The sequence below is a fragment of the Pelobates fuscus genome, chromosome 5 (assembly GCF_036172605.1).
Source record: "Pelobates fuscus isolate aPelFus1 chromosome 5, aPelFus1.pri, whole genome shotgun sequence".
In the NCBI taxonomy this organism is placed as follows: Eukaryota; Metazoa; Chordata; class Amphibia; order Anura; family Pelobatidae; genus Pelobates; species Pelobates fuscus.
Window position 1 is genome coordinate 3660313 of NC_086321.1, and position 23933 is coordinate 3684245.

Consider the following 23933-nt stretch of genomic DNA (forward strand, 5'->3'; position numbering starts at 1 on the left):
TACGCACACACACAGATTGCAGAGTCCATACGCACACACACAGATTGCAGAGTCCATACGCACACACACAGATTGCAGAGTCCATACGCACACACACACACACACACACACAGATTGCAGAGTCCATACACACACACACACACACACACACACAGATTGCAGAGTCCATACACACACACACAGATTGCAGAGTCCATACACACACACACACACACACACACACACAGATTGCAGAGTCCATACACACACACACACACACACACACACACACAGATTGCAGAGTCCATACACACACACACACACAGATTGCAGAGTCCATACACACACACACACACACAGACTGCAGAGTCCATACACACACACACACACAGATTGCAGAGTCCATACACAGACACACACACAGATTGCAGAGTCCATACACACACACACACAGACTGCAGAGTCCATACACACACACACACAGACTGCAGAGTCCATACACACACACACACACACACACAGATTGCAGAGTCCATACACACACACACACAGACTGCAGAGTCCATACACACACACACACAGACTGCAGAGTCCATACACACACACACAGACTGCTGAGTCCATACACACACACACAGACTGCTGAGTCCATATATACACATACACACGCACACACAGCCTGCTGAATCCATACGCACACAGACTGCTGAATCCATACACACACAGACTGCTGAATCCATACACACACAGACTGCTGAATCCATACACACACAGACTGCTGAGTCCATACACACACACACACACAGACTGCTGAGTCCATACACACACACACACAGACTGCTGAGTCCATGCAGGCACACAGACTGCTGAGTCCATGCAGGCACACACACACACAGACAGGGGCGGACTGACCGGTCGGGCACTTCGGACATGGTCCGAGGGCCCGGCCGGGAGGGGGGCCCGCCATCAGGGGGCCCGGCCGCCCCTTTAAATGCTGCAGCCGCCTGAGCGCTCTCTTAAGAGCGCTCAGGCGGCTGCAGCTTCTCACCTCCCCTCCCCGTAGCGTGGCCGAGCTGCTCTGCGTCCACGGTGGCGGCCGGAGTGATAGGAAAGTGCACACACACTGAGTGTGCACCTTCCTGTCAGTCCGGCCGGGTTCAGGAAACAGAAACTCCTGTTCTGCGCGGAACAGGAGTTTCTGTTTCCTGTACCCGGCCGGACTGACAGGAAGGTGCACACTCAGTGTGTGTGCACCTTCCTATCACTCCGGCCGGCACCGCGGACGCAGAGCAGCTCGGCCACGCTACGGGGAGGGGGTAAAAAGAGAGAGGGAGGGGGGGGGGTTAAGAGGGAGGGGGGGGGGTTAAGAGGGAGGGGGGGGGGTTAAGAGGGAGGGGGGGGGGTTAAGAGGGAGGGGGGGGTTAAAAGGGAGGGGGGGGTTAAAAGGGAGGGGGGGGGTTAAGAGGGAGGGGGGGGTTAAAAGGGAGGGGGGGGTTAAAAGGGAGAGGGGGGGTTAAAAGGGAGGGGGGGGGTTAAAAGGGAGGGGGGGGGTTAAAAGGGAGGGGGGGGTTAAAAGAGAGAGGGGGGGTTAAAAGAGAGAGGGGGGGCTAAAAGAGAGAGGGGGGGCTAAAAGAGAGAGGGGGGGCTAAAAGAGAGAGGGGGGGCTAAAAGAGAGGGGGGGCTAAAAGAGAGGGGGGGTTAAAAGAGAGGGGGGGTTAAGAGGGGGGGGGTTAAAAGAGAGAGGGAGGGGGGTTAAAAGAGAGGGGGGGTTGTTAAAAGAGAGAGGGAGGGGGGGTTAAAAGAGAGAGGGAGGGGGGGTTAAAAGAGAGAGGGAGGGGGGGTTGTAACGGATCACCTGGCACCCCGACCGGGTACCTCCGTTAATGGATGCTCCTAGTGCTTCCTGAGGACTCCAAGCACTCTGGCAGACACCACAATCACCGAATCCGAGAAACCTTTTAAATTCTCCCAAGCATATGAATGCTGTAGACCATTGAATAGGAACCATACGAATAGGCTTGTACTCCTAGCAGTCAACTGGAACAGCATTCAATAAATCCTTCCCCCAATAATGAGACGACACATCACTTTGAGGGTAAAAACAGGAACTCTGGACTGGCTCATCCAGCCTGGCTTTTATTACAATAATACACATACAGGCCACACCCAGGGGGAGGCATAAAATAACCAATCACATACATGGTTCAGCCCACACATCCCCTCCCCTCAGATAACAGTAAACCCAATTATCCGGTACACTTTTCCAGCCAAGTTCTGGATGTACCCCAAAAACAGGGGGTACACCTTTAAATCCAGCATCACTGGATAGCCCTTATTCAGGGGGACAACATATTCAAAATTCAAGTCATTCGGATGAACGGTTCGGGAGATATGGGGTTCCAAAGATTTGACCGACCGCATGGGTAAAGTATCCGAAAACAGTTCCATGCATTTTGGCCCTGCGGTCGGTCACAAACAAGGGAATGAAAACAGACGAATTGCCTGTGTTATAGAGCCTGGAGAGGGTTTGAATGAATTCCCTTGTTTGTGGGGTTCTTTCTACCGAACGGCGGGTCATTCGGTAGTTTCTATACGAATTTCTGGAAGTATGGAGGTCTCAGCGGTGTTTGCCTAGTCAAGTGTCCGATTTTAGTTCCAGACACTCGACGGCAAAACACCGCTGTTCGGTAGTTTAAGATGGCCGCCGCCACGTGTTTGTTTCCCGAATGGCGGCCACCCAGAGGACAAAGCATACATTACATGGATTGCCAATTACCCGTTTGCAACATTGTTGCAAACTGTAATTGGAGGCACACTTATTCCTGGGTGGTCTGGTTGTTCGGTAGTTTCACTCAATATAATGAATGGAGTGATTCTACCGAACAATCAGATGAATGCTGCATACATATCCCAGGTTAAACTCAACACATAAATACATATGTAATATTAAAGGCAGTATACTGGAATATGCTCCACAGTCTTAAAGGGACAGTAGTCCCAAAAGTCCCAATATGTCCATCGCTGATTTTAAAGGGCCAGTAGCAGCAATATAAAGTACAATATGCCCCAAATAACCCAGGGGCCATAGTCAGCAGGTAGGAGGCTAGCAAACAGGCTTCTCCAGGGCCCAGTGGCGAGGTTGGTTTCGCCACAGGGGTTAAAAGAGAGAGGGAGGGGGGTTAAAAGAGAGAGGGAGGGGGGTTAAAAGAGAGAGGGGGGGTTAAAAGAGAGAGGGGGGGTTAAAAGAGAGAGGGGGGGTTAAAAGAGAGAGGGGGGGTTAAAAGAGAGAGGGGGGTTAAAAGAGAGAGGGAGGGTGGTTAAAAGAGAGAGGGAGGGGGGGTTAAGAGAGGGAGGGGGTTGTTAAAAGAGAGAGGGAGGGCGGGTTAAAAGAGAGAGGGAGGGGGGGTTAAAAGAGAGAGGGAGGGGGGTTAAAAGAGAGAGGGAGGGGGGTTAAAAGAGAGAGGGAGGGGGGGTTAAAAGAGAGAGGGAGGGGGGTTAAAAGAGAGAGGGAGGGGGGTTAAAAGAGAGAGGGAGGGGGGGTTAAAAGAGAGAGGGAGGGGGGTTAAAAGAGAGGGAGGGGGGTTAAAAGAGGGGGGGGGGTTAAAAGAGGGAGGGGGGTTAAAAGAGAGAGGGGGGGTTAAAAGAGAGAGGGGGGGTTAAAAGAGAGAGGGAGGGGGGTTAAAAGAGAGAGGGAGGGGGGGTTAAAAGAGAGAGGGAGGGGGGGTTAAAAGAGTGAGGGAGGGGGGGTTAAAAGAGGGAGGGAGGGGGGGTTAAAAGAGGGAGGGGGGTTAAAAGAGGGAGGGAGGGGGGGTTAAAAGAGGGAGGGAGGGGGGGGTTAAAAGAGGGAGGGGGTAAAAAGAGAGAGGGGAGTAGGGGGGTAAAAAGAGAGAGGGAGGGGGTAAGAGGAGGGAGGGGGGTAAGAAGGGGGTAAGAAGGGAGGGGGGTAAGAAGGGGGTAAGAAGGGAGGGGGAGTAAGAAGGGGGTAAGAAGGGGGGAGGGGGGTAAGAAGAGGGGAGAGTAAGAAGAGAGAGAGGGGGTAAGAAGGGAGGGGGGAGTAAGAAGGGGGTAAGAAGAGGGGAGGGGGGAGTAAAAAGAGGAAGGGGGAGTAAGAAGAGGGGGGAGGGGGTAAGAAGAGGGGGAGGGGGGAGTAAAAAGAGGAAGGGGGAGTAAGAAGAGGGGGGAGGGGGTAAGGGGAGGGGGGAGTAAGAAGAGGGGGAGAGTAAGAAGGGGGAGTAAGGAGAGGGGGAGAGGGGAGTAAGAAGAGGGGGAGAGTAAGAAGGGGGTAAGAAGAGAGTGGGAGTAAGAAGGGGGTAAGAAGAGGGGGAGGTGGGAGTAAGAGGAGGGCAATTGCCCCCTCCCCTGTCCGCAGGCACCGTGAAGAGAGGACCCGGGAGCTCAGCCTGCAGCTCCTCTGGGTCCTTCTTGCGCGAGCACAGATCGTTGCCGCGGTTACCACGGCAACGTTACGGCTCTTGCGAGAGTAAACTCTAGCCCTGGAGCTACGGGCTAGAGTTCACTCGCAACACTGTGACCACCAGGTATTCCTGGTGGTCGCAGTGGTGAGAGTGAACTTTAGCCCCATAAACACACTGCCCCCACACGCCATACACATTCACACACTGCCCCCCATACACACACACTGCCCCCACACACACCATACACATTTACACACATTGCCTCACACACACACACATACACTGCCCACCCATACACACACACAGCCCCCCATACTAACATTGCCACACACATACACAGCCCCCTCGTACACACATTGCCCCACACACCCTACACATTCACACACTACACCCCCTCACACACACTGAACCTTTCACACACACTGCACCCCTTACACATTGCACCACTGCTCCTATACCCTACTACAGCCTCATATCCCAGCAGACCCCAGGTAAGTTGTCAAACTGTTCTTAAACGGTTTGACTACTTACTCTGGGAGGGGGGCCCGGCCCTCCTGGCACCATAACGACTACACAGAGTAGTAGTGGTTATTGTGCATGGATTATTTCTTTGAATAATCTACGAGTGCCCCAGTAGCCAGCAAGCCAGCCAACCCACAGGCCAGCCAGCCCACAGGCTGACCAGTAGACAGCCAGCCAGCCTACAGGCCACCAGTTAGGCTTAAAGCCAGCAAACCCACAGCCTGCCAGCCAGCAAGCCGCAGCCAGCAAGCCCACAGCCTGCCAGCCGCAGCCAGCAAGCCCACAGCCTGCCAGCCGCAGCCAGCAAGCCCACAGCCTGCCGGCAGTAGCCAGCAAGCCCACAGCCTGCCAGCAAGCCCACAGCCTGCCAGCCGCAGCCAGTAAGCCCACAGCCTTCCAGTAAGCCCACAGCCTGCCAGCCGCAGCCAGCAAGCCCACAGCCTGCCGGCAGTAGCCAGCAAGCCCACAGCCTGCCAGCAAGCCCACAGCCTGCCAGCCGCAGCCAGTAAGCCCACAGCCTTCCAGCAAGCCCACAGACTGCCAGCCAGCAACAGTAATTAAGGTAAGAGGAGCCAACTTGGCCTAGGTATCAGCTATGTTGTGTTGCTATATTGTGAATAGGAACCAGAGTGTTGGAGAGACCCCCCTCCAGGCCCCATTAGACTCCATTGTAGTCTCTAATGGGAGCTGGAGGAAATTCTTTCTAACACACTCTCTAAAGGACACTGAGATAGCCTCTGCTAGAAAGACCCCCCTCCATGGCCCATTAGCCCTCAATTGTAGTCTCTACTGGGGCCTTGAAGGGATTATTGCACTTTTGTTCCTTGTGTCTAAAGATTGTGTAGGGTGTGGCTGGAGGCGGTGCATGGAGGCGGGACATGGGTGGCGCTTGCTGCGGAGTATGGGTGGGGCCTGTAAGGGGGCCCTTGATTTATTTTGCCCGGGGGCCCTGAGGGTTCTCAGTCCGCCCCTGCACACAGACTGCTGAGTCCATACATACACACACACACACACACACACACAGACTGCTGAGTCCATACACACACACACACACACACACACTGCTGAGTCTGTGTGTGTGTGTATGGATTCAGCAGTCTGTGTGTGTGCATGGATTCAGCAGGCTGTGTGTGTGTGTGTGTGTATGGACTCCGCAGTCTGTGTGTTTGTGTGTCCATACACACACACACAGACTGCTGAGTCTATACACACACACAGACTGCTGAGTCCACACACACACACGCACATACTGCTGAGTCCACACACACACACGCACATACTGCTGAGTCCACACACACACACGCACATACTGCTGAGTCCACACACACGCACATACTGCTGAGTCCACACACACACACGCACATACTGCTGAGTCCATACACACACACACTGCTGAGTCATACACACACACACACACACACATACTGCTGAGTCCATACACACACACACACTGCTGAGTCCATTCACACACACACACACATACTGCTGAGTCCATACACACACACACACACAGTGTGTTTAGTAAATGTAGTGTGTAGTGAGTGCAACGTGTGTTTAGTGAATAGTGTGTGTAGTGCAAAGTGTGTTTAGTGAATAGTGTGTGTGTAGTGCAAAGTGTGTTTAGTGAATGTAGTGTGTGTGTGTGTGTAGTGCAAAGTGTGTTTAGTGAATGTAGTGTGTGTGTGTAGAGCAAAGTGTGTTTAGTGAATGTAGTGTGAGTATGTGTAGTGCAGAGTGTGTTTAGTGAATGTAGTGTGAGTATTTGTAGTGCATAGTGTGTGTAGTGCAGAGTGTGTGCTTGTAAGATTGCAGTGTGTGTGTAAAATAGGGGGGAGGGGAGTATTTTTTTATTTATTTGTGTATATTTCAATTTCCCCCCCCTCCCTGGTTCTTACCGTGCCAGGGAGGGGGAGATCGCATTCCCTGGTGGTCCGGTGGCATGGTGGAGCGAGCCTGCCGCGTTACATTGAAGAGGGGGCCCAGCAGCACACACTGTCTTCCTTTCCAGCTCCTCTCTGACTAACTCTTGTGAGACAGGTGTGTGCTGTGCAACGCGCTGGCGGACGCAGGGTGTAGGGAAGTTAGACAGAGAGCAGCTGGAAAGGAGGACAGAGTGTGCTGCTGGGCCCCCTCTTTAATGTACAGGTAGCAGGGGGCCCTCTGTGCATATATATATATATATATATATATATATATATATATATATATATATATATTATCTATATATCTATATCAAAAATTATATATAAGTGCACATAAGGAATGTGGCGCTCGGAGTGCCAGAGTAGTTAGAGCCCCCCAGGACTGCCGGGCCCATGACAACCGTTATGGTTGTCATACCCTGATGGCGGTCCAGCTGCTGGGTCCATACACAGACACACACAGACTGCTGGGTCCATACACAGACACACACAGACTGCTGGGTCCATACACAGACACACACAGACTGCTGAGTCCATACACAGACACACACAGACTGCTGGGTCCATACACAGACACACACAGACTGCTGAGTCCATACACAGACACACACAGACTGCTGAGTCCATACACAGACACACACAGACTGCTGAGTCCATACACAGACACACACAGACTGCTGAGTCCATACACAGACACACACAGACTGCTGAGTCCATACACAGACACACACAGACTGCTGAGTCCATACACAGACACACACAGACTGCTGAGTCCATACACAGACACACACAGACTGCTGAGTCCATACACAGACACACACAGACTGCTGAGTCCATACACAGACACACACAGACTGCTGAGTCCATACACAGACACACACAGACTGCTGAGTCCATACACAGACACACACAGACTGCTGAGTCCATACACAGACACACACAGACTGCTGAGTCCATACACAGACACACACAGACTGCTGAGTCCATACACAGACACACACAGACTGCCGAGTCCATACACAGACACACACAGACTGCCGAGTCCATACACAGACACACACAGACTGCCGAGTCCATACACAGACACACACACACAGACTGCCGAGTCCATACACAGACACACACACACAGACTGCCGAGTCCATACACAGACACACACACACAGACTGCCGAGTCCATACACAGACACACACACACAGACTGCCGAGTCCATACACAGACACACACACACAGACTGCCGAGTCCATACACAGACACACACACACAGACTGCCGAGTCCATACACAGACACACACACACAGACTGCCGAGTCCATACACAGACACACACACACAGACTGCCGAGTCCATACACAGACACACACACACAGACTGCCGAGTCCATACACAGACACACACACACAGACTGCCGAGTCCATACACACACAGACACACACAGACTGCCGAGTCCATACACACACACACACACAGACTGCCGAGTCCATACACAGACACACACACACAGACTGCCGAGTCCATACACAGACACACACACACAGACTGCCGAGTCCATACACAGACACACACACACAGACTGCCGAGTCCATACACAGACACACACACACAGACTGCCGAGTCCATACACAGACACACACACACAGACTGCCGAGTCCATACACAGACACACACACACAGACTGCCGAGTCCATACACAGACACACACACACAGACTGCCGAGTCCATACACACACACACAGACTGCCGAGTCCATACACAGACACACACACACAGACTGCCGAGTCCATACACAGACACACACACACAGACTGCCGAGTCCATACACAGACACACACACACAGACTGCCGAGTCCATACACAGACACACACACACAGACTGCCGAGTCCATACACACACACACACACACACAGACTGCCGAGTCCATACACAGACATACACAGACACACGCAGACTGCCGAGTCCATACACAGACATACACAGACACACGCAGACTGCCGAGTCCATACACAGACATACACAGACACACGCAGACTGCCGAGTCCATACACAGACATACACAGACACACGCAGACTGCCGAGTCCATACACAGACATACACAGACACACGCAGACTGCCGAGTCCATACACAGACATACACAGACACACGCAGACTGCCGAGTCCATACACAGACATACACAGACACACGCAGACTGCCGAGTCCATACACAGACATACACAGACACACGCAGACTGCCGAGTCCATACACAGACATACACAGACACACGCAGACTGCCGAGTCCATACACAGACACACGCAGACTGCCGAGTCCATACACAGACACACGCAGACTGCCGAGTCCGCGCCCACGCGCACACACACGCACGCAGACTGCCGAGTCCATGCGCGCGCGCACACACACGCACACTGCCGAGTCCATGCGCGCGCGCACACACACGCACACTGCCGAGTCCATGCGCGCGCGCACACACACGCACACTGCCTGCCGAGTCCATGCGCGCGCGCACACACACGCACACAGACTGCCGAGTCCATGCGCGCGCGCGCACACACACGCACACAGACTGCCGAGTCCATGCGCGCGCGCGCACACACACACACGCACACAGACTGCCGAGTCCATGCGCGCACACACACGCACACAGACTGCCGAGTCCATGCGCGCGCGCGCACACACACGCACACAGACTGCCGAGTCCATGCGCGCGCGCACACACGCGCACACACACAGACTGCCGAGTCCATACACGCGCGCACACACACACACACACACACACACACAGACTGCCGAGTCCATACACGCGCGCACACACACACACACACACACAGACTGCCGAGTCCATACACGCGCGCACACACACACACACACACAGACTGCCGAGTCCATACACGCGCGCACACACACACACACACACACAGACTGCCGAGTCCATACACAAGCACATTAACCCTACCTGTCACTGGAGCCTGTTGCCCCCATACACGCGCGCACACACACACACACACACACACACACAGACTGCCGAGTCCATACACGCGCGCACACACACACACACACACACACACACACAGACTGCCGAGTCCATACACGCGCGCGCACACACACAGACTGCCGAGTCCATACACAAGCACATTAACCCTACCTGTCACTGGAGCCTGTTGCTCGGGGTCAGGCAGCCATCTTCCATGCTTTCCGGCAGCAGCATGGGCTGCTGCTTACGGCGGGGGCGGGGCTTGTGTGCGGGAGGCGGGGCTTCGTTTGGGGGCGGGGGCTGTGCCGGGGAGCCTGTCAGTGCTCCCTCTGGCCCCAGACAGCACCTGACCCAGCGCCCCAGCTGCTCTGTCCTGCATTCCCTCGGGCTGTTACAGACTGTTACAGCCCGAGGGAATATAATTTAAACACATAGCCAGTAGGTTGCTGGCATTTGGAGGGGCCCCCTCTGGCCCCCCCCCCTAGCGACGCCACTGATTGAGCTTCCTCTGCCCAGGCTGCCATGCTGTATAAATTTATGTTATAGTGTCCAGTGCCATCTTTGTTCTGATCTTGAGTCCTTGTTTTGTAGTTGGGGCTAGAGCGTTTCCATGGGGTTCTTATTCTTGGATGGAGCTCTCCAGAATGGTTCATGGCAGCACTTGGGTCCATCATGGCCGGGTAAGTATCCCATCTTTCAGTCTGGATAAAGATGTGGCATGGCTTCAGAATGGGCCGTGCCCCTTATCTTAATGATTCTATGACCATGTTGCTCTGACATTTTTTGTTCTGCAGGGGTCTGGCCATTGGTGTCAACCCATCCTGCCCTGCTTCTTTCTGCCAGGAGGTGGCATTGAGCGCAGAGGTTCAGGTGGTGATTGTTCAGGATCATGGACAGCTCGAGAAGGTCCTGCAGGTCAGAGAAAGCACAAATGTCAGGCCCTCACCCTCCAGATATGGCCCCAGATAAGTCCCTCCAGGCTGCTCTTGGAAGTGGGAATTTCAGCTCCATGGTGTGGGTTGGCGATCATATTGTCCTGGGGACTGATTTGCTGTTTGGCAGGTGACTCCTTTCCACTGGTTTTCACTTAGGTGCAAGAGAAACTACCCCGACTGAAGGCAATCATACAATGGGAAGGAAACCTCAAAATTCAAGAAGCCAATAATGTTCATTTGTATACTGTAAGTTCACTCCTCCTTCTGATCACCCTCCCATCAGTCTGTTAGTATTCACTCCTCCCCAGTCTATTTATGTTCCCCAGACCATTTGAAGCCAACTAGTTATCAGCCATCTTGCTAAATACTGTAGTAACCAGTCTACACGTTTTCTCTAAATCAGTATTAATTGTTTTTTTACAGTGGGATCACCTCATGACTCTGGGCAAAGATGTCAGCGGAACCAGTCTGGATACAGTCCTAAAATCCCAAAAGGCCAACCAGTGCTGTGCTGTGATGTATGCTGCTGGGGTGACAACTGACAAGAGAGGGGTCATGCTAAGTCACGACAATGTGAGGGGTGACATCACTAGAAACATGGGGGTGCTTCTGTGTGCTCTTCTTGGTATATCACTGGGGGCCTTAGAGAGGGTCTGAGGGTCATACAAGGGAGTCCAAGCTATATGTATGAATTCCACATGGGCTCCATGGCACTCTTGGGTGGGGGCCCTAAATACTAATAAGGGGGGGGCTGAGCAGTGGGTGGGGGCCCTAAATAATAATAAGAGGGTGATAAGACCTGCAGTGGTTATGGCACTGAGGTCTTCTATTCCTTTCTCGAAAGCTGAGCATAACTGATTATAGCTGCAGCAGGGAGTAGAGGAATAGTGTAGATGAATGTAGCTTCCAAGACGATTCTCCCCAGCAAATAGAATATCCCCCAAACATGAGCCTAGACTTCATGAAGGGTGTAACAGGAAAAAAAAAAGTTTATTGAAAACACACTGGCTTTTATGAGAAATCCTCCTGCAAGAGGACCTCCCACAGCAAACAAAGACAAGAACCAATCACCATACAGTTTTACAGTAATTACCCGCCTTCTCTCTGCCTGGGAGATATTGAGATAAGTTAAGGAGTAAATCAATTATCTCCAGGCAGAGGGCACACACTTTTCCCAAAAGTTGGAACACCCCTTTCCACACAAGGTATCCCCACGATCTGGGGGACAAACATATCCAAATTTCACCCAGATTGGTTCAGGGGTTCTTAAAAAGTATGGAAGTCACATTTTACCGACCACACATGAGGCTCCTGCCCAAAACAGTTCCACGAATTCAGCGTGTGCCGTCGGTCAATTTAGAAAAAGGTATAAAAATGAACAAAGTACCGAATGTATCCTCCTGGCTCATAGGAGACTATTGCTCCCCTTGTCCGTACGAACAAAACTACCGAATGGCGCTCTCCTGGCTGTTCGGCAACTAAAGGAAGCAGGCGTTCGGTAGTTTAAGCGGTGGTTCATGAGGCCGAGTGTCCGATTTTAGTTCCAGACACTCGACAACCAAGTCCCGCTGACTCCCTTCGTGCGAACAAGATGGCCGCCGTTTTCTATTCCACGTGGCGTTCGGCTATACGAACAGCGGCCGCCCAGGGAGCACTTAATAGACTGTTCTTTTGAAGATAATGAGCCAGGAGGGTGGTCGGTGTTCAGTAGTTTCAAACTACTGAACCAATAGATTCAATATGCATATAAAACTGCAGGAAAAAGCCAGAACAAAGAAGAAAATACCGAACAAAAGTCTATTTTCTTCACGGGGGGGGGGGCCTAGTGACCTCCCCCCTGGCCCCCACCCCTGAGCGGCGGGTGGGGGCCCTAAATACTAAGGGGGGGACCGAATGTCCTCCCCCTGGCCCCCACCCCTGAGCGGCGAGTGGGGGCCCTAACAAAAAAAATGTCCCCCCTAGGTGACTAGGGGTCCCCAGACCTCTAGTCACCCCTTCCCCCCAAACACCTAGTCACCCCCCCCCAAAAAATAAATTATTTCTCTACCTACCCCCCCTCACCCTAAAAATAATGAGGGGGGGACCTTTAACTAAGTACCTGTAAAAAAAAACCAAAAAAAATCTTTCCATTCGATGTTTTCTTTCTTCTAAAATCTTCTTTTTTTCAGCCCCCAAAAAGTCCAAATAAAAAAACAAGGCTTATAAAGCCTTGCCCCGCCCTTCAATTAGGCTCAGAGCACTCTGGTGGGTTTAAGCCATCCAATCAGAGTGCTCTGACAGGTAAGTCTCTACATTTACCTGTCACAGCACTCTGGTTGGTTGGAAATCCACTGTAACAAAATCCCTGTTTAACAAGCCTCAGAGAAACAGCATTTCGTTTAACCATGTGTATATATGCCTAATTCGTATAGTGTTAAAGAACCGAACAAAACTATCGAAGCACCCAACCTCCCACTGAGGTCGTGTGCCCCTCATTTACCTTCCCAGACCCTGCGGTTAACCGCAAGGTAATTGACGGAAGGCATGATGGTCCTCGTTCGTTTGACGAACACGTGGCAGTCGCCATTTTAAAACCATCGAACGCTCAGCGGTGGAAAGGCAGCAATCCTCTGGAACTATTTTCGGGCACTTATTTTTCCACCCACCGCTGATAAGTACAGAGTCCTCGTCCATACGGTTAATATCTCCCGAACATGTTAATCACCTTGCCGTTCGGGACTTTCTTTTCACCCAAGACCTACCGACCCCAGGTAGCTACAATTATGGAACTCTCTTTGGATTGAATTACATGAACAACTGGTGAACTTAAACTTTACTCAACGTTATTGAGAACTGTGTTCGTGGGATCTGAGCGCTATTCGCCTATAATATGCGCTCAGATCCAAGCTATCTGGGGGTATGTGGAATATGGGGACTATGTTTGGTTAAATATAAGTTATATCTTTTAATACTGTTAGGTTATAAAATAAAATGAACATGTTTCTCTCTGCCCGCAGATAATTAGGTTCTCTCCAACCACTTAAGTTAATTATCTCCAGGATAGAGAGGAGGGGTTACACTCTTCCTGTGGGTGTGTATAATAATTGTACTGTACATTGATTGGTTCTGTATATTTTGTCAGTCTTTCACAAGGTCCCATGTGGGAGTGCACTTGCTGGGAGACCATCATATAAGGGCTGAGTTTGGCCATCAATAAACACATCGTTTTACCCCTGCATGAAGTCTCGACTCATGTTTGGGGAATCGGGAGCTATAATCACTACTTCACTCTATTCAGCTTGGATTTCGGGAATCGCTACAGGGATCAGCGCTGCACGGATAGCAGGATCCTTTACATCCACCAATCAGAGTGCTCTGTGTCATTTTACACAGCGTGGGAAAGTTCTTTGGAAATTTCCCACGCTGTGTAATTTGACTCATAACTCTCTGATTGGCGGATTAAGTAACCAGAGTATTATGAGTCAAATTACACAGCGTGGGAAAATTCCAAAGAACTTTTAAACCAACCAATCAGAGTGCTGTGACAGGTAAATGTAGAGACTTACCTGTCAGTCTCTTCATTTACCTGTCAGAGCACTCTGATTGGATGGCTTAAACCCACCAATCAGAGTGCTCTGAGCCTTCCCCTGCCCTGCAGAGCTCAGTCTGCGTGGAGCCCTTTTTTATTGGGGTTGAGGGGTTGACTAGGGGTTTGGGGAACCCTAGTCACCTGGGGGGGACATTTATTTTAGGGCCCCCATCCGCCGCTCAGGGGTGGGGGCCAGGGGGGAGGACCTTAGGTCCCCCCCCTTATTAGTATTTAGAGCTCCCACCCGTCGCTGAGTGGTGGGGGCCAGGGGGAGGACACTAGGTCCCCCCCTTATTACAATTTAGGGCCCCCACCCGCCACTCAGGGGTGGGGGCCAGGGGGAGAAAATTAGGTCTGCGCAGAGCCCTCCATGGGTGAAGATGGATTTTTTTTTTTTTTTAATTGCGTCCGTTATGTTTTTCCATTTGGCTTTTTTGAGGGCTGAAAAAATAAGATTTTAGAAGAAAGAAAACATCAAATGGTAATTTTTTTTTTTTTTACAGGTACTTAGTTAAAGGTCCCCCCCCTCATTATTTTTAGGGTGAGGGGAGTAGGTAGGGGGATATATTTTTTTTTGGGGGGGGGGTTGAGGGGTGACTAGGGGTTTGGGGACCCCTAGTCACCTGGGGGGGGACATTTTTTATTTTATATTTAGGGCCCCCACTCGCCGCTTAGGGGTGGGGGCCTGGGGGAGGACATTAGGTCACCCCCCCCTTATTAGTATTTAGGGCCCCACCCACCACTCAGGGGTGGAGGCCAGGGGGGAGGACATTAGGTCCCCCCCCCTTATTAGTATTTAGGGCCCCCACCCACCACTCAGGGGTGGAGGCCGGGGGGGCAATAGGTTTAGTTTAGTTTAAAAGCCCCCACTCGCGCGTCGTGGGTAGGGGCTCGGGAGGGGGGACTTTTTTTTTTTTTTTTAGCAGTGAGCAGCCACAGGTGGCTCACTGTTTTATAGACATGCCCCTACTCGCAGTATAGAGAGTAGGGGCATAATTTACTAATACTCAGTAATCTTTACTTAGTATTAGTAAATTTGGCTGAAAGACCAATTTAGGTCTTTCAGCCTTTTAGTAGATAGCTCCCTAATGTCGTGGGAATTAGGGAGTTATCTACGTATTCATTCCTGTCATTACATAGACTGGCCAAGTAACTTACATTTTATATGAATGTATGCTACTTGATTGTTGTAAGTGTTGCAAATGCTTACAGCTGAATCCTGGCTATGTTTGTATACTTTTTATTTAAAATTGTATACAATGTAACATTCTTCTTCTTTCACTGGGTAAGTATATTTGTACTTAGGCAAAACTGTGCTTCGACACTTCGACACTTCGGAAATTCGGTAATTTCGGGACCTCGCACTTCGGCAATTCGGACATTCGGAAGTACCCAAATGTTCGAATTGCCCGAAATACGTCCGAATTCATATTCGGACTGAAACGAATTGCACATGTCTACTCATCACCCTCCTCTCCCACTCACATCACCCCCCAACCCCCCCTCTCACTCTCACACTCAACCCCCCCTCCCTCTCTCACCATCACCCACTATACAAACACACTACATACACGTGTGTATCTGTATGTGCGTTTGTATATGTGTATCTGTTTGTGTGTCTCTCTGTGTCTGTGTGTGTCAGTGTTTGTCTGTATCTGTGTATACCTATGTGTCTGTGTATGTGAGTATATGTATATATATGTGCATACATCCCAGCATTTCACCTACACTACACACAGATACAACCCTGCATCCAAATGTCAACACTACATAAAAACACACCACCATATTCAAAAACCACCCTACAGAAAAATGCACGCTTGTATTCAAATGCCAATACGTGCAAACACACCGTACATTCACTCACACACACTCCATACAAAAACATGCTTACATTCAAACACACAGACACTACTCGGTGCTAAATACATAAAAAAAAGATGTGCGGGTGCTTTTTACATTTTTGTGGGGAAGGGGGGGGTGCCAATTGCTCCAGGAAAGCCCCTGGATCTAGGACATTATGTCCTTTGGAAGAGGTATAGCCAGGGCATGTGTATGACTTAGTTTTTCCTAAATCAGTGCTTACCGTAGACTAGCAGATAGCGTCTCCTACAGAATAGGTGCCCTTGAAGGCACAGCTTAGTTAGTAATTCACAGGATGACTGGTAAAGGCACTATTTAGGATAAGTCATGCATTTAGTGATTTGATCTCTTTATCTGGTTCTAGAGATTTCTGGGCTGAGTTCCTTTTTTTTAGTCTATGAACATAGTGCAGTGATGTGGATAGTATAGTAGATTATACTATCGTTTCTTCTAAGTTGTTATATTTACTCTATTGATACTTTGTGTCTCTTAGGACTGTCGCTTTCAGGTTTATTGGCATCTCTTATACTTGGGCTCATCCTGCAATTCCAGAAACAACAACTAAACTATTAATTCATCTCGCATATATTTTTCATCTTGTATCGGATAATCTGATATTAGTCTTTTCCTCTTAAATTTTTTTTTCGTTTTTCTTTATATATACTTGTTTTATACTATAGATACTCTTAGAATTAATTAATATTTTTTGAGTTTATCTGTTGATTTTTCAGCAGTAATATTTTAAACGAATATATCAAATGTTATGTTTTAAATAAATTGACACTAGTAGGTAAGTACCTTTCTATTTAATTACTTGTGATCTGGGTTATCCCCCTTTTTTTTTTTTTTTTTTAATCTTGCCATAGCTTCCGATATTCTCTGTTCCTATCTCTTTCTCCATTAATATACTTAGAATTTAATTATAACCAGAGACAAATCCATAATCCATAACTTAACATATAAATTAACACTTACAGGCTTTAGTTCACATAAGCGGCCTTGCCAATGAACGAAACCACGTGCCTCTGCACCAACTTGCCCACTGGGTTCTCGTCTCCCCCCTCGTCCACACCAAATTTCCTTTTCCTTTTAATGCTTACCACCATCCGGCTTTGAGCTCGGTGGGCACGTCCAAGTCGATAACGTAAAAGTTTACTCTATAGAGCAGCGGAGCTTGAGATCCAACCTTGTCCATATCATGACACTCAATGCTGTTTTAAGCCTAAAATCAGTAGGGGACCCCACCCAAACCACTCATGGTCTGTTCCACTGCTTACTGGGTGGCAAGATTAAAAGGTCGAGCCCGACCTCCATGAGGTCAACTCAATCACTCCGAAACAAATTAGCTGCCTCCCGTTTGAACACCCTGTGGTGAACCGGAATCCCTTTAGCCCCCCAAGACAAACTTAGAGGCCCTCCTATTTAGTTTCATACAGTAACGTTCCATGGCTCTCAGATTATGGGTCTGCTGCAAGTAGATACGGGAAATGACATCTGACCAAATGAGTCGCACGTCAGGAAACATAACGAAGATGCGTGCCAAGTCCCTCTTAATAGCATCCACCAACCCCCATATAAGCATTGTCCCAAGATCATTACCTCCCCAGTCAGATAACTAGAACACTCGGAGTACCCAGAAGGCAGGACAGCTGAATCAGCTCCGGGAGGAGCCAAACCCATTTCATACCTCTGGCGCCAAACCAACGAACCTCTGCTTCAGAAGGTGTAAAACGAAATAGCTTACCTCCCGAACGGACACCCAGACCCTGGGGGGAGTTGCACCTGTGGAGAGAAACATCAATTCAGGAGGCCGGAAGGACTAACATATGAGACTAAACGCCCAGATGCCCACCTCCCTATCCTCTGAACCATTTTCCCCGGCATACCCAGCCTAGAAGCCTCTGTGGCAGCACCAATGTGAAAGTAATGCCCACAATATTCCTTGCTGTCAATCCCAGGACCTCCAGCCCCGAGCGAAAGACCCAAATAAATTGGAAATAAGAAAGAATGAGCTCCCATCCACATGTACCTAAAGAGGGCCCTTGGACACTGGGCGCAGCTCACAGTACTCCCTAAAGGAAGAAACAGGGCAAATAGCTGAACCCGGGACCGCAACTAAGTGAACCCACTTACCCCTCCCGAGGACAACCGTCTTCAGCATCCGATCTTAAATGCGATATGATCCGCAGCGCACTGAACATCGGCAAACACCCCATCACTGCAGCGCCTACTAGGGCTCACCAATTACCCAATGTGCATAGCCCCAAAGAATGCCAGGGAACTAGCCAAAGCGAATAGACTGAGTCACAGACCCAAGGGAGCACTCCACACAATTTTGTCAAGAGCACAGCGGAGACTGTCCTTCTCGCATCCGCGGAAGAAGTCAGACGCCTCAAGTCTTTCAGCGCCTGGCACACCACAAACGCCTTGGTAGAAGCTTCCCACCCACGTAGATTGAGCAGGAAGCGAAGACCCAAAAAACGTGAGGAGATCACAGAGGGGGACTTAACCATGGACTCCTAGTGATCCAAGAGCTGCAAAAGCATTACATGGTGGATGCCAGGTATATGTTTTGCCCTACAATACACATTTAGGCATAATCTTTGGAGCACCAATCGTCTAAACAAGCGAACAACTGGAGGGGAGGAGGCAGTCAGCCGATTGATAGCTTGAACCACCCCCAGATTGTCAGTGAAAAACCGACCCCCAAACCTTCACCACCACCAGAGTGGGGAAAAGCTCTAAGAAAGCCAGATTCCTAGTGATTCCAGAGACATGCCAACAGTCTGGCCAAGAGGCAGCACACCATATAGAGCCCAGAATTGCCCCAAACGCAACCGAGCCCGCCGCATCCATGAAGAGGTGTAGGTCTGTGTTAGAGACCTCTACCGCCTGCCAGTAGACCCTGCCATCATAGGCAGCCAGGAAGGAGCCCCAGACAGCCAGATCATCCCGCAGAGGTAGTCAGCCGAATGAAGTGCCTGGGTCCAGTGACCCTGGACGTTGCCACAGCCAGACTCTTGTTAAAGACCTGCCCCATCGGCATTATTATTTATTACTGCTATTTATAAAGTGCCAACAGATTCCGCAGCGCTGTACAATATACACAGACAAATACAAGAGGTAGAAAGAGCCCTGCCCATAAGCTGATATCCGACAGGCAAAATCCAGCTTACCCAGGAGCAGATGCAGGCTCCGCAGTTGGATCTCACACAGCCCTAGGGCCATAGACACTTTCCGCCGTAAGCCTTGAATCTTATCTAAAGGCAAATGGCATTCCCCTGCCACAGAATCAATATTGATGCCCAAGAAGCGGAGACATGTGACCGGACCCACAGTTTTGTCATGGGTCAATTGGATGACAAAACATCCCCCAAGACCCGAGCAGCAGCGCACATGCGGGCAAATCGGCCGGACCCACACAAAGGAAGTCATCTAGGCAGGCCTCCAATCCCAGCCTCCCTCCTAACCATCCACTCCAAGAATGTACTGTAGAAACAGGATATGGACCAGCCCATCGGGCGGCACAACACAGAAGATGGTGACATTCTGGATGCACCGGCAGCAAACTGAAGGCCAATTACACCTCTGCCTTGGCCAACAAGGCCTCAGGGCCAGTGGCCCTGACGATGCCAACTGCAGCGTCAAAGGATGCATAGGACACCCTGCAGAGTTCCGAAGCGATGTAATCATTCACTGAAACCCTACAAGGGTTTGAATCAAACTGTATTTTCCCTGCTCCTTTTTGGGCGCCATGCCCAGGGGAGAGACCTGCAAGTCTGGTAAAGGGGGGTCGCTAAAGAGACCCGCTATTCGACCCAGAGACACATCCTTGCCAAGCTTCTCCCGAACCACATGCAGAAAATCCCGAACTGACCGAAGGTTCCGAACCAGTAGCGAAGGGGGACGACAAGTGAAAGGAATCCAGAAACTGTGCTCAACGCCGTCCAAGAGGACATTGGCTGTCTGACAACTCCCATAACTGGCGAGCCACGGGTGCCTCACGCTTGCGACCACCGGTGTCGTCGCCCTTAGACCCCAGATCCCCTTTCAAGCTTGCTTCTCCCTGCTTGAACTGGGAGATGGGATGAGCACCCCTGCAGGTGGAGCATTTGTTCTTGAAGCTGCACACAGTTCCCCATTTGCAATGACTGTTCCAACAGCCTGGCCTCTGTAGCGTGGCTGGTGAGGCGAAAGATTCCCCCCCCCCACCGGCCCACCCAAGAAAGGACGAGGAACCACCCTGCTGCGGTGCCGGGGAGGTCATAATGGAGAGCCAGAGGCCAATGTCCATCTGGTCCCAGGAAATTGAGGGGCGCACAGCTAACCATTGACGAAATTGCTTGTCATACTTTCACCTGCCCAGACTGCCATAGGTACAATAAGCATTCCAAATGGTATCCTGGTAGCGGAACAACGTTGAGCACTTCTGTGGAGCCTTTTCGCCAATGACACTAGCCAGTACAATCTTTCGGTAACTGTATTGTTCTTTTTCTTTCTCTGATTCCTTGCAGTCCTTCTACAACAGCGGAGGAGCCTCCTCCATTGGCAGGAGGGAGAAAATCTCAACAAATTCTCCCTTCCAAATTTTTTCCCTAACTTCCTGCTTCAGGTGGAAACTGGCCCGTGCCGCTTACAGGGACCCACACCGGTGGCCAAACCAGGCTGGAGGTGAGCAAATTGCTCATGGAGGTGCCTACCACCATCCAAGGCAGCTGAAGCTCTGAGGGCAGACAGGATTGCTTCCACATCCATCCTCAGAGTTTCCAAGGCCCAGGACAAACAGGAGTAAGGGTAAGTTGTTTGCTGACCTGTCTCCCAAAAGGCACAGGTAAGAGGGTCCCTAACCCACTCCCAAACACATAACCACTCCGCTAAACACATACAGCCAATCACAAGCATCCATCCCCACACTCATACATGTGCCTTGTCTGCTTAGCTGTGCTATCTCCCCAGGGCCTGACTAGTAATTCAGTAGTGATATTAGAGAGAATATCAGATGATGGCTACTTGTTCTTGTTACGAGTCATACTGTTTGTTTCCTAGGTGTGGCTGAAATTATGTAATTCTCCATGTTGAGGATTGAATGGTTTGTGTGTACTGTGCTGCCTCCTAGAGGTCACTCTGGACATTATAGTTAATAAGTGCCTAAACCATGCTACATCTACCGTGACTTAATGCTTTCCCAACCATTACAGTAATGGCAGCCTGGGCCCATTGGGTAAAAAGCCGGTTCAAAGTGACTATGGTTAAATGGTACATTTCATAAATTTTAAAGCAGTCCCATATTTTCTGCTGGTATGTGTAACACACCGCTCTCCCTCTGCTGTAGGTGACTTGGATGTCTCATTCAGTCTGTGAGATGCTAAATTTGGGGCCTAATGAGGTGGTGGTCAGTTACCAGCCCCTGAACGACATGACTATCCAGATGTCTGATCTTTGGCTTCCTCTTTCCTGTGGAGGCACTACGTACTTTGCTGAACCACACGCCACGGAGGTAAAAAACTGGCGGCTGTGAAGGATTTAACTACTGGGGGTTGGGGGGCAGGGGGGGATTTAGAGCTTGCTGGGGAATTACGTTTTTTTTTTATTCCCTCTTGAATGAAGTCTCTGTTCTCAGATTTCCCTTATTTCCACACTCCGTATCGCCAATCCAACCATATTCATTGGATGCCATTCATTCTGGGAGAAGATTGTTCGGAGTTGGAAAACATTGGAGAAGGTGAAGGTATTCCAGACAATGAACATTGTTAAAAGGATAAGGACAACCTTGTTTGGACAGGCCCGAGTTACATTACTTCGACATGCCCAAGAGATTGGCGAGGAAATATACCAGGGCCAGCTGTACGTACCTTGGTGAAAGTTTTTTTTTTTTTATATATATTTATTTTCTGCTACGGATTGATTCTTGGGAAAATAGGTCACACAGAAGGGCTTTTTATGATATTAGGGTAGTTTCTTGGGAGGGATGTGGGGGTCATTGACTGTTAATAGTATGGTTCTCAGTTAATGTTAAGTTGCATGAAATGTATATAGGCCTCCCTGGTCAAAGTATCTTAGAGGCACACTGTAGGCATTATAACAATCTCATCTAATTGAAGTGGTTATAGTGCTCTTGGTGCTGTCCCTCCATTTAGTAATTAACAATTTTCAAGCAGCTTAACACTAAATGAGGGCCCCTTGGTATTCCAGAGGAAGGGATTTATCAAGCTGACATGTTTTGTGCTCACTTTAGCACAGAGAGCACATTTTGACATTATGTGCCTTTCACCTCCAGTAACTCACATTTTTCAGTTATGAAAATACCAACCTTTTCTCTCACAGGAAGCACAAGTGGAGCTTTTTTGACCAAACTCTTCAATTTCTTGCGGAGCTTCTAATTTTCCACCCTGCTCGGGCAGCAGTAGGATTGGCCCATTGCACATACTGCTATTCAGGAACTGCTCTCATCCCTCTGGAAATGATGGAATTCCTCTGGAGTGTGGGCATCAAAGTTCAGAGACTGTATGGCCTAAACGAGAGCTGTGGGCTGCACAGTCTCGGACGGCCCACTGATGATCAGTTAAAGAGGTGAGAGATGTGCTGCATCTTTTGCATTTATGCGAACTTCGATTGATTTGGAATTGTGTGATGACAGAGGTTTTCTCTGTAAAATGTTGGGCTTTACTTTATGCTGCCCAACCCATTGGTGTGGACTCTTCGTGGCTAGCTTGGGTGGTTGGCCCTTTTCAGTGGGCCAGCTGAATGAGTCCTGGCCCTGTAACTGTAAATAATGCTGGATGGTGTCACACACCGCCTTTGGTTTTCTGTTTTTTGTTTTTTTTCAGCTGTGGCCGTGAGATCCCGGGTTGTCTAACCAGACTAGAAAATACTTCAACATGTTCTTCATTTAAACTGTGCCTGTGGGGGCGCCACATCTTCATGGGGTACCTTGGCATGGAGGAAGAAACAAAGAGTGCCCTGGATAAAGATGGATTTCTATGTACGGGAGATGAAGGAAGTATCGACACGCTAGACTTTGCTGATGGTGAAAGGAAATCCACATAAAGTTTCCAAGTGGTAATGCTAGGATATATATCGGAGGCAGCATGCTCGTTTACTGGATACATCAAACTTGTTATGGGAGGGGGTACTGCCTTTTCATTGTGGGGAAAACAGATATATGTTGGTGTTTGTCCTCAATAGCTGCCTAATACAACAATCTGGCACTATAAACCCTTTACTGGGAGGCCTTCAGGATTTCCATCCAGTCCTGTATAATGTGCATGCGAAGAGCGAGATTCAGAGGCGGCCATGCTTATAGGGTAAGGAGCATCTCTGGTCTGGTGGGATAGGCTTTGTTAAAAATGGCACTGAGGGAGAGAACACAAATCAATAAATATTTTTTTCAAATCCTCTGCATGCGTTCTGTACTTTATCATACGGTCTAGTAAGGGCGTGTCCTAGAAGCTGCCATGTTTTATATCAGAGCAGGTCATAGAATGTGACGGCAGATAAGAACCATTCGGCCCATCTAGTCTGCCCAGTTTTCTAAATACTTTCATTAGTCCCTGGCCTTATCTTATAGTTAGGATAGCCTTATGCCTATCCCATGCATGCTTAAACTCCCTCACTGTGTTAACCTCTACCACTTCAGCTGGAAGGCTATTCCATGCATCCACTACCCTCTCAGTAAAGTAATACTTCCTGATATTATTTTTAAACCTTTGTCCCTCTAATTTTAGACTATGTCCTCGTGTTGTGGTAGTTTTTCTTCTTT

At 49.7% G+C, this 23933-nt stretch overlaps 1 protein-coding gene across 1 annotated transcript; it reads left to right on the forward strand.

Moving 5' to 3' along the window:
• The first annotated feature begins 21802 nt into the window (after positions 1-21802).
• On the forward strand, positions 21803-23334 carry LOC134612341 (long-chain-fatty-acid--CoA ligase ACSBG2-like). Its single transcript, XM_063456678.1, has 3 exons — positions 21803-22018; positions 22499-22744; positions 23002-23334. Exons 1-3 carry the CDS (start codon positions 21915-21917, stop codon positions 23219-23221), a joined length of 570 nt encoding a protein of 189 aa, XP_063312748.1. The 5' UTR covers positions 21803-21914; the 3' UTR covers positions 23222-23334.
• The last annotated feature ends 599 nt before the right edge of the window (positions 23335-23933 follow it).

What these genes read in the sequence shown, in the direction of transcription:
- LOC134612341 (XM_063456678.1), top strand. Translation starts at nt 21,915, where the DNA reads ATGAACATTGTTAAAAGGATAAGGACAACCTTGTTTGGACAGGCCCGA. An exon ending in GAAATATACCAGGGCCAGCT is followed by an intron (nt 22,019 to 22,498) that starts GTACGTACCTTG and finishes TTTCTCTCACAG; the next exon opens with GAAGCACAAGTGGAGCTTTT. An exon ending in ACTGATGATCAGTTAAAGAG is followed by an intron (nt 22,745 to 23,001) that starts GTGAGAGATGTG and finishes GTTTTTTTTCAG; the next exon opens with CTGTGGCCGTGAGATCCCGG.